Source organism: Desmodus rotundus, chromosome 12 (genome assembly GCF_022682495.2).
Source record: "Desmodus rotundus isolate HL8 chromosome 12, HLdesRot8A.1, whole genome shotgun sequence".
Classification (NCBI taxonomy): Eukaryota; Metazoa; Chordata; class Mammalia; order Chiroptera; family Phyllostomidae; genus Desmodus; species Desmodus rotundus.
In genome coordinates this window covers 44,341,015-44,351,782 of record NC_071398.1, presented here as the reverse complement: position 1 = coordinate 44,351,782, position 10,768 = coordinate 44,341,015, and the positions used below count along the sequence as shown (strand labels likewise).

The following is a 10,768-nucleotide window of genomic DNA, read 5'->3' as shown; positions in this document are numbered from 1 at the left end:
GCCCCCACGGACTCTGGCCACACTGCATGGGAAGGGGAGGGCACCTTCACCTGTGGGCCTTGGCTTCCTCAGCTGGGCACGGGGTGGGCAACAGGGCCAGCCCTCAGAGCAGCTGGAGGGTGGGTGCAGCGGTGGGGTGACGGAGTGGGAGAGGCCCTCTGAATCTCCCAGCCTCACCCACGTCCACGACACCCCAGAGGGAGTGCAGAAAGCCCCAGTAGCACTTGCTCCATGTGCCACAGGGTGGGGGAGAAAGCAGCTTTGGTGGCAGAATAGAGGACTGAGTGGGTATGGGGAGTGGGAGAGAAGATGACAGAATCCCTTTGCCCTGGAAAGGTGGGCAAGGGCCACCCGCCTGCGCACTCTGTTGTGTGGGCCTGTGAGTCAGGTGCGCCGTCCAATGTGCCTGTGCTCCCCACCTCTGGACAGGGACAGCGGGAGGGGGCTCATGCAGGAGGCAGGCAGAGTCACTGTGATGGGATAACAGGGATAACGTAGGGATGTGAGCGGGGCGGAGGAGGGGCTGCCTGGAAACCAGGGTGGGCTCTGCAGACAGTGCTCGTGCCTAGGGCCGGGATGGAGTGGCCTGTGCAACACCCCGCCCTGCAGCTCTCTCCCCTTCTGCACCCACAACTCTGTCGACTGATAATGGCTGCCTCCAGCTCAGCTAAGACCCCTGAGACCTGAGGTTGATCACTGATGTCTGTCACAGGCGCAGGCTGAACAATGGTTTAAGAATCTATTTCTGCCCTGGCTGGTGTGGCTCAGTGGATTGAGCGCAGGCTGTGAACCAAAGGGTCGCCAGTTTGATTCCCAGGCGGGGCACATGCCTGAGTTGCAGGCCAGGCCCCCCGTAGGGGGCGTGTGAGAGGCAGCTGCACATTGATGTTTCCCTCCCTTCCTCTCTAAAAATAAATAAAATCTTAAAAAAAACACATCTATTTCTGTTGTGACTGAAAGTAATTCTCAATCTTAGCTGTGCTTGAAATCATTAAAAAGACTCAAGTTTGGCCCTGGCCAGGTAGCTTAGTTGATTAGAGCACCATCTCCATATGCCAAGGTTGCGGGTTCGATCCCCATTCAGGGCACATACAAGGATCAAACAATGAATGCATGAATGAGTGGCACAACAGACCCATGTTTCTCTCAAGTCAATAAATAAAAAAATTTCAAGTATTCAAGCTTGTGTCGCACCAATAAATTGGTTTGGTGAGGTTCCCCACCCTTTTGGGGTTGTTTGTTTCCTGAAAGCTCCACAGGTGATTCAAATGTGCAGCTAGGGATAGAAACCACTGAACAGGACAGTTCTTTTCAACCTGTAATTTATCCACTTGCCCCACAAATACTAAGTGAACGTAGTTAAGAGGCTACCAGAGACCCTGCCCTCCAGGAGCGCTCACTCCCCGAATGCAGAAATCTAGAATGGACACACTCCTTTTCACCCTCCGCATCCCATCTGCCTTTGACAACGTTCCTTTGATGTCTCTTATGCAACAGTGTCTGGCAAAAGGCCTGGCTCGTAGTTTGTGGATTTTTAACACATTTATTGAATGCGTGCATTGTGTCAGGCATTGTAGTCCAGGTGCTGGGGATTTTACTGCCATCACGGGGCTTGCAAGCTGTGTGTGCGTGTGCGCGTGTGTGTGCTTTCTGCATGGCCGGGGGCGGAGGTGACAGAACAGTCGGCCAACACCGGAAACAACATACAGGTGTGGAGTCCCCATGCCCCTGATGCCATTCAAGGGACAAAACACACAGGAACCTCTGAAGACCGGGAGTTAGAAACACCTGGTTAGCATTCTGTCCGTCACTCCCTGGCCTATCAGTCAAGGGACTTACTCTCCCTGAGCCTCAATTTCAGCCTCTATAAATTGGGCAAATAAATAAGCCTCTGCAGGGACGTTGCAAGGGTTGTCGAAGTGAATTTGGGAAGGTACATTGTTTAAGTGCCCCATAAATGCTGAATAAACCAATGCGCCGTAACCGAAAGGTGGTTATGAGGATTCAATGGGATAATCAGGGTCAACGTGAAAAAGCCACTCAGTAAAGGAGGAGGTTATCTGTCAGGACAGAGAGCTAGATCTTTCCCCTTGGGGTAAAAATAATACATTTCTCCATTTTAAAAGAGATGCGACTAAACTATAGAGCTATCCTTTTGGGTTTTACTACTGTTTCTTACTAGGTGTGCGATCTTAGACAAGTGACTTACTTCTCTGTGCCTCAATTCCTTCATCTATAACACAGTAACTACCTCGGCCTGCTTGTGAGTTTTAAGTAAACTGATGGATGCGGAGGGCTAAAGCAGTTCCTGACACAAACATTGAGCTTTATGGTGGCGGTAATCCACACAGCGCGCAGGCGCTTTGGGGCAGTCCCGAGGGAAGCCCGGCTGGCGGCCATCTTGGTAAAGGGCAGCGACGGCAGTTTCCGTAGGTCGTCAGGCTGCGTGACAGTGGGCTCCGCCAAGTCCAGGTCGCTTCAGCAGCGGTGGGTGGGGTGGCGCGGGCCGCGGAGGGGGCTGCCGGAGTGAGAGATTGAGGTGCGTGATGGGGGAGGCGGCCGTGGCCGCGGAGCCTTGCCCGCTGCGCGAGGATAGCTTCACGCGCTTCTCGTCGCAGAGCAACGTGTACGGGCTGGCGGGGGGCGCGGGCGGGCGCGGAGAACTGCTGGCCGCCACCCTTAAAGGCAAGGTGCTGGGCTTCCGCTACCAAGACCTCCGACAGAAAATCCGGCCGGTGGCCAAGGAGCTGCAGTTCAATTACATACCCGGTGCGTGGCGCTATGGCGTCGGGGGGCCGGGAAGGTGGTGTTGAGAAGGCTTCTGAGGCTGTGTCTGAGCCGGATTGATGGGCGGATGTGACCAGAGTGACTGAAGGGGGTCGAAAGTGGTAATCAGGAGGCTTTGGAGTCAGCACAGAGATGTTAGGGGCCTGGAAGTGGTTAGGTTCGGGATCCCTCCTACCACCGTGATGGTAATCAGAACTCTCTGAAATGCAGAAGTCATAATTGCAGTTATTAAAAGTTACTGAGCCCTAAAGGTCAGGGGTCACCCTGATTCGGGGTATTGTGTCCCTAAGTCTGCCTGAAACTCGAACTTTGAACTGTCCCCTCCCAGTGGATGCCGAGATTGTCTCCATCGACACCTTCAACAAGTCACCCCCAAAGCGGGGCCTGGTGGTGGGGATCACGTTTATCAAGGTACACAGAGTCTCCCCCACCTACCTATTCCCTCCTCCTCACACATGGGGTGGAGCCTACTGAGTCTGACCCCAATCCCTCCTGCCGCTCCTCCCCTCCCCTGAGGTCAGTTTTATCCCCCAGGATTCAGGGGACAAAGGCAGCCCTTTCCTTAACATTTACTGTGACTACGAGCCTGGCTCAGAGTACAACCTGGACTCCATTGCCCGTAAGTGTGGCCTGGAGGGGAGGAGGGATGGAGAAGGTGGAAGGGGCTCCTGTTGGCCCATGCCTATCTGCCTGTGCTCCCCTGCAGAGAGCTGCCTGAACCTGGAGCTCCAGTTCACCCCTTTCCAGCTGTGCCATGCAGAGTAAGTGAGCCCAGGCATGAAACAATAGGGAGCGTGCGCGCCTGCGGGGGTGGGGCTGCCGGGAACCAGACCCGCAAACCGCCGGTGAACCCTCAGATTCTAGTTTCGTTTTTCCAGAGCTTCGTTCATTGAAGGTGTGCATGGACCAGACTTAGCTGATGGGCTACCATTTTTGTACCGCCAAACTAGATAATCTGCGAGTTAATTGAGCGCCCTCATTCTAGACACCTCGAATTCTCAGGTGCTGGTGTTCTTGATTTGGACGTTCGAAGAACCAGAAATGCTCTTTTCTAGAGTTGCAAGCTCTGAGATTCCAAGATCTGAAAGTTCTACAGTTTGATCATTCTGAGTTTCTGTCATGATGAAGTCCTAGCATTGTCATATTTTAATACAGGAGCTACAATACAGAACATCCAGAATACTGAGGTTCTAGATTCCACAAGTAGGAGAATTCCATTCTAGACCTCTGGGTTCCATCCTGGGACACCAGCGGTCTGGCACGGGTGTTGGCGAACTTTCTCTGTAAAGGCCCAGGTGATAAACACGAGGTTTCGAGGGTGACAGAGGTCACAGCTGCTCCTCTGCCACTGTAGCAAGAAGGCCGCCATTCATGACCATAAATGAATGGGGACAGCTGTGTTTCAATAAAACCTTATTTATAAAAACAGCTGGTGGGTTGGATTTGGCCTGTGGGGTCACAGTTTGCCAAGCTCTGGCCCAACAGGTGAGAGTTTTAGACTCTGGTGTTCTGGATTCTAGCGTTGGGATATTGTACCATTCTGAGTCAGAATATCCTTGGTGGAGGTTTCTAAAAGGTCTAGGATTTTAAAGGAGACAGATAACAGAACTGGAGCACTGGAGTTCTGGATAAAGAGGTTCTCGTGTCCTGGGCTTCTGTGACCCATTCTAGAGCTCGGTGTGCGATTCCCGAATCACACTGGAATGAAGGTTTAGCAGATGAGGGCTCTGGAAACCGGGAAGGTGCTAGCCTGCAAACTTGCTGTGCAGTTCTGCGTCCTGAGACCCTAGCCCGGGCCCAGGGGCTAGAGCAATCCCAGGCTGTCAGGGTTCTTGCAGGCTGGAGTTTTTGCAAGAGTGTTTTACACACACACTCAGCTGCACTCGGGTTCTGCCACCATGGGGTCCTGGATTTCTCTGCTTTCAGGGTCCAGGTTGGGGATCAACGGGAGACCGTGTTTCTCCTGAGTGGGAACGACCCGGCCATTCATCTCTACAAGGAGGTGAGACGGGGGAGGCGTGGTGGGCACAGCCCTCCTGGGGCCCTCAGGGGCTGGCCACTAACTCCAAATCGGGGTTGGGTCTTGGTTCCCCCAGAACGAGGGGCTACATCAGTTCGAGGAACAACCCGTGGAAAACCTCTTCCCAGAGCTTACAGACCTGACCAGTAGGTAGGAGAGCCCCCGAAAGCAGCCAGACGGGGCCAAGGCTGGCTGGGGTGTGTGGGGAGGTGTGGGTGGGAATTGACCCCCAAAGAAAGTGGGTGGTGGGGAGTTCCTCAGAGAGATCAGGCAGCAACAGGGTCCCAAGGCTACCGGGCGGGGCTGGATGCTCCTGCGGCCCCTCTCTCCTCCCGCTCACCCTCCAGCGTCCTCTGGCTTGATGTCCACAACCTCCCCGGCACGTCCCGGCGACTCTCCGCGCTCGGCTGTCAGAGTGGTTATGTCCGTGTGGCCCATGTGGACCAGCGGAGCCGAGGTGAGGCAGGGTGTGGGGCTGGCGTGGGCTGGGCTGGGCAGCTGAAGGCCAGGGTGGGGCCCTGAGTGCTCACCCTCCACGCAGAGGTTTTGCAGACGTGGACAGTCCTTCAGGATGGCCCCATCTCCCGAGTGATCGTGTTCAGCCTCTCGGCACCCAAGGGTGAGCTCTGGACGGACGTGCGGGCGGCTCTGCAGGCTTGGCTCCCCTCGCCCGTGTTTGTACTCGGCCTGCCACCCCACCCTCGGTCCCTCCCACAGAGCTGCAGCGAGTCCCTTCCCTCCCCTCCACCCCCTCAGATTGTCACTTCCAGCTCCTGGCCTCTGTGGTATCATCTGAGACCTGCAGCAGACTTCCTCCTTTCCCCTGGTGTCTGACCTTCACCCCTCACACCAAGACTCTCTCTGCCCGCCTCCCCAACCTGGCTCTGCCTCCTGCTGCACTCTAACCCCAGGCTTCTCCTGAGGACTCCCGATGTCCCACCACCCGCCGTCTCCCCTTCCCCAGCATGTCGCTCTGTCCATCTTACTGTGTCAGCCCTTCACGAGTGTCGGCCTTGGCCTGACTCCCTCTGTCCCCCAGGCTGATGCTTATTCCTCCTTCCACTGCCATTCGGACTTCGGTGTAACCTTGGCCTTGCCTGCTGTCATCCACCTTTGTGGCCTCTGCTGTCGTGGCCTCAGACCTTCTCTGCCGTCCTCTAACAGCTGTTCCTCCCCCTGCTGGCGTCCGACCCGTGGCTCTCTCATGGTCTGACCTCTGTCCCCCCTCTATAGCATGTAGGTCCAGCCTACGTCACTCACTGAGGGGAGTGAGCCATGAGGAAGAGCCTAGAACCTATCCCCTCAGACCAACCCCCGATTCATGTTCTTTCCCCAGAGACCCAGGACAGGCCACCGCGGGAGGAGTACAGCGTGCTCGTGGCCAGCATGCTGGAGCCAGCCGTGGTGTATCGGTGAGGGGCCGGGGCCCGTGGGGGCCGTGTAACCTTATGCCTCTGCCCTGTGGTCTAACCTTGGCCTTCTCAGCAGAAAACCCCCCCACTCCCGTGAGGTTGTTCAGGGCCAGGCAGGTAAACATGTTCAGGGAGGGGGTAGGAGTGTTTAAGGCCAGAACTCATAGTGGGGAGTGTGGAATGGGCGCTGAGATGTCCACTGTCCCTGGAGGAGGGGGACAAAGTGTGCTGCCAAATGTGTCCCAACCGCCTCTTGGTGAGAAAAGGCTTGATTTGTAACACCATTTGCCAATTCCCATGGTGTAAACACTCCCACCACAGCAGAGTTCAGGCTGCTGGCGTAAAGCCGACAAGCTTACAGACTTCTGAAGATTCCTTGGCTCTTGTGAGCCAGCGCGAGGCAGCGGGGGCATGCTGGGTGGGCAGTGACGATGTCCCGGTGGGGACCAAGCTCTGCAGGCTCCACGGGGACAGTGTGGGTGTCTAGATCCCCAAGGGAACCATATAGGTTTCCATTGGGGAGTGAAATGGACCCACCTCCAGGGGCCAGTGTGGGCTTCACATGGAGGGTGGCAGATGGGGATGCTCGGAGTAGAGGGTGTGCGCGCCCCGAGGTGGAGGTGAAGGTGACCAGGTTGGGGATGAGGGTATCCGGGGTTCCTGGGGAACGGTGTGTCTAGACTTTCCGAGTGTAGCGGTATGGGTCCCCAGCTGGGGGTCTGGCGCTGAGGGTGGTGGGCGCTATGGCCTGACCTCAGCCTCCCCCCGAGGTGGGGGCCCTCAGGGACCTGCTGAACCGGGGCCTTGAGGACCAGCTTCTCCTGCCTGGCAGTGACCAGTTTGACAGCGTCCTCTGTGGCCTGGTCACCGATATCGACCTGGATGGGCATCCAGAAGTCCTGGTGGCCACCTATGGACAGGTGGGACCTGAGGGCGGGGCCGACACCTGCCTGCTGTCCCCTCCAGTGCCCTGCTCGCCCTGTGTGACCTCGGCCCCCCTTCCCCGCTGCAGGAGCTGCTCTGTTACAAGTACTGCAGCCCCAAGGGTGGACTCGCCGAGGCTGCGCCCGGGTTCCGCCTCCTGTGGCAGAGGAGCTTCCCCAGCCCGCTGCTGGCCATGGCTCACGCGGACCTGACTGGGGACGGGCTGCAGGAGCTCGCCGTGGTCTCTCTGAAGGGCGTGCACATCCTGCAGGTGGCCGGGGTCCTGGGGTCCTGGGACGGGGCTTTGCACACCTGCTTGATGGAGGGGGTGTTCTTGGGGGCGGGGGAGTCCCAACCTTCAGGCGAGAGGGTTGGCTGCGGGGCAGGGGGCACAGTAATCTCTATCTAGGTGGTACTTCAATTGGCCAAGGGCAACTCCGGGGAGAAGGGGCAGCCAGGGAGCAGTCTCGGCTGGGGGCGAGGGGGAGTCTGATGCGGCATCTGCCACCCCCAGCACCCCTTCGCCTCTCTGACTTTTGTTCTTCGTCCCTTATGCCTTGCCTCCCTCTGACCCTCCCCGGACGGCCTGACTGCCATTGCCCCGCCACTGTCACCACCTCATATCCAGCCCCAGCCTCTATTGCAGTTCCACCTCCAGCTACTGTGGTCTGACCTCTGACCTTCTCCCGTGGCCCGCCCCCACCCCTGAGGCCGTGGTGAACATGTTTCTGAACGAGGCATTTGCTTCTCCTTCCCTCTGGTCCGATCCCAGGATCCTTTCCCGCAGCGTCTAACCTGGGTTCTTTCTGCCGGAGTCTAGCCTCGCCGGCTCCGCTGAGGCCGTGCCTGGGCTGTGCTGCAGTCTGTCCCCCAGAGCCGGGGCCCAGGTCAGGCCTCAGGGGAAAGGCCCGAGGTCGGACCCCGGGGAGCTCCATGGGGAGGTCCGACCCAGACCGCAGCGGAAGAGGCTGGTTGGGCGGTGGGGACAGGACTTCCCTTTCACTGCTCCACCTGTCCTGTCACATTGTCCGCACTGCGGTCACTTTCAAGCCCTTTCCCTGGGATCGTCTGTCCCTTCCATGAGGGTCTCACCTCGTACTCTCCGACCAGGCTGTAACTCTGTCCCTCACGGGGGGACGCAAGCCTCTCTTTTCTACTTTGTGCCTCCTCTGTCCCCTTGGCCTGTCCTTTTCTGCCAGAGGGTCACCTTTGTCTCTGCCCTGTGGTCTGATCTCAGCCTCTCTCCATGGGCAGGCCCCCTTCCCACATAATGCGATCTCTCAAGTCCTGACCTCAGGCCCGTCCAGGTGGGTCAGGGCTTTGCTCCTCCCACTGGAAGTTCACAGAAGGCCATTCCCTGGGTCTGACCTCCGCCCCGGCCAGAGACTCCTCCCCACCCCCACACTGTGGTTTGCTCTTGGCCCACCTTTGGGGTGGTCTAACCTGCAGCCCTGCAGCTCTGAGCCCCGCCCTCCCCCCCTGTTCCCACAGCACAGCCTGATCCAGGCCTCCGAGCTGGTCCTGACGCGGCTTCGGCACCAAGTAGAGCAGAGCAGACGTCAGCCCCAGGAACTGGGCGATAGACTGGGCCCAGGGCCTGCCGGGGCATCAGCCCCCTGAGCACCCACCCACTGCTCTGAGTTGGGCACCGCCTGCAGCCCTTCCTGGCCTGGGGAGAATCCCGAGGGAGGGAGTGGCCTGCCCAGGCCCCCAGGGAGTTGGAGCTATGAGTCCCTGCTTCACTCTGCTCTAGGCTGCCCTTTGACCTCAACTGACACTCCTCTGGGCCTCAGTGTCCCCATTGGAAAATGGGGCGGGCTCACCCAATCCCCCTGGCGCCCCAGGTGAGAATTGGCCAGCCACTGATGATTTACACGCCCAAAGGAACCAAACTCTCCGCTGTCTTTAACCTTCTGTTCAGTGGGCGCTGGACAAGAGCCCAGCACCCCGTGTTGGGTGCCGGATGCACCCAGAGAATGGAGGGGTGGGGGTGTGGGAGACCCAGAGGCAGGGCTGAGGAGAGACTGCAGTGCAGACCTCAGAGGGAAGGCACGGGCCCGGGCCCCAGTAGGAGGGCTGATGTTAGGCCGCTGGGGAGAAGACTAGACTGTAAAGGAAGGGCCCGGGGTGGGGCCCCAGCAGGAAGTTCTGGATCTGAGACGAGGTCCCAGTAGGAAGACAAGGAAATTGAGCCTCAGAGGAAAGGACTACTGTGAGGAGGCAGAGCGCCTGACACTAGACCCCTGTGAAGAAGGCTGAGGTCGGACCCCATCAGAATTACCATGGTCTGCCGTGGCTGGTGTGGCTCAGCGGGCTGAGTGCCGGCCTGTGAACTGGAAGGTTGCCTGTTCGATTCCCAGTCAGGGCACATCCTGGATTTCAGGCCAGGTCCCCAGGAGGGGGCGCACAAGAGGCAACCACACAGTGATGTTTCCCTCCCTCCCTTCCCCTCTCTCTAAAAATAAAAATTTTTTTTTTTTTTTTTAAAAAAGGACAGTTCGCTTCCTGACTTCTGGTCCCAGACAGTATGGTGGCAGGTTACGGGGGCAGAGCCTGGCCCTGGCTGGGGTGGCTCTGCTCACGGGAGCGTCATCCTCGAACCGAAAGGCTGCAAGTTCCCGGGCAGGGCGCATGCCTGGGTTGTGGGTTCAGTCTTCGGTCCGGGCGGATGTTTCTCTCCCTTTCTCCCTCTCTAAGAGCAATTAAGGGAGTGTCCTCAGGTGAGGATTAAAAAATAAAAGGGTGTAGTCACAGAAGTGTCCAGCCCGCGGGCTGCATGCAGCCCAGGATGGCTATGAATGTGGCCCCACACAATTGTAAATTTACTTAAAACAGGATGAGATTTTTTTTGTGATTACATGTCGCGGTGTATTTAATGTGTGGGCCAAGACAACTCTTCTTCCAATGTGGCCCAGAGACGCCAAAAGGTTGGGCATCCCTGGTAGAGCTCAAAGCCACACGCCCCTCTGTGCCTCGGTTTTCCCATCTGTAAAATAAAGCTAATAGTGCCTACCTCACAGGGTCGGTATGAGGGTGAGTTGTATCAACGTGTCACGTGCTTATAAAAGAATTTATGAGTGCAACAGTGCCTGGCACGCGGTAAAGGACGCGTGAACGGCAGCTGCTGCTGTTATTATTAATGGGTGCCTTTGTGGTGGTTGCGGACCGGCCTGAGGTTGCGTCTGCAGGCACGGCTTGTGAATTTGGACCGGACTGGCTAAACATTCCTGTCCTCCGCCCAGTTCTGGGCGCCTGAACTATTTGTAGCTTTTTCTTGCGTCTTTGACCCTTATATGGATCAGAGACTGTACGTGTGTTGAGGTTGGGGGCGGAGGATGCCTCTGAATGACCCCCCCACCCCCCCCCAACACCAAACATACCCAGAGCGCCCTCCGCCGCTGTCCCTGCCGGTGGTGCTGAAGCCGGTGGGTGGGTAGGTGGGAGGCTTGGGCCGCCGCCTCCCATCGAAGTCCCTCCAGGCCCCTCCCCAAGCCTCCCCGCCTCCGACCGCCTCCCTCTCCCCGCCTCTTCCTCCTCCCTCTCTCCACCGTTCCTCCTCCCTCACAGCCAGCTCCCCCTCCCCCGTGTCCCTCCCCCCTCCTCCTCTCCTCCCTCGATCCCCTTC

The 10,768-nt window shown here is 57.8% G+C and overlaps 1 protein-coding gene across 2 annotated transcripts; it reads left to right on the top strand.

Annotated features, from left to right (window-relative positions):
- The first annotated feature begins 2,395 nt into the window (after nucleotides 1-2,395).
- KPTN (kaptin, actin binding protein) lies at nucleotides 2,396-10,147 on the top strand. Of its 2 annotated transcripts, none has more exons than XM_045202971.3 (12): nucleotides 2,396-2,769; nucleotides 3,116-3,198; nucleotides 3,322-3,406; nucleotides 3,494-3,548; nucleotides 4,714-4,789; nucleotides 4,884-4,957; nucleotides 5,155-5,264; nucleotides 5,349-5,426; nucleotides 6,144-6,219; nucleotides 7,004-7,139; nucleotides 7,232-7,414; nucleotides 8,640-10,147. In XM_045202971.3, exons 1-12 carry the CDS (start codon nucleotides 2,547-2,549, stop codon nucleotides 8,724-8,726), a joined length of 1,266 nt encoding a protein of 421 aa, XP_045058906.1. In that variant the 5' UTR covers nucleotides 2,396-2,546; the 3' UTR covers nucleotides 8,727-10,147. The 2 variants fall into 2 exon arrangements, with proteins under 2 accessions (XP_045058906.1, XP_024425233.1); XM_024569465.4 differs by having other exon boundaries at nucleotides 2,397-2,769; nucleotides 8,635-10,147.
- Nucleotides 10,148-10,768: the final 621 nt, after the last annotated feature.

Coding starts and splice junctions, on each gene's coding strand:
- KPTN (XM_024569465.4), top strand. CDS start 2,547: ATGGGGGAGGCGGCCGTGGCCGCGGAGCCTTGCCCGCTGCGCGAGGAT. Junction 4,958..5,154: donor CTTACAGACCTGACCAGTAG/GTAGGAGAGCCC, acceptor CTCACCCTCCAG/CGTCCTCTGGCTTGATGTCC. Junction 7,140..7,231: donor TGGTGGCCACCTATGGACAG/GTGGGACCTGAG, acceptor TCCCCGCTGCAG/GAGCTGCTCTGTTACAAGTA.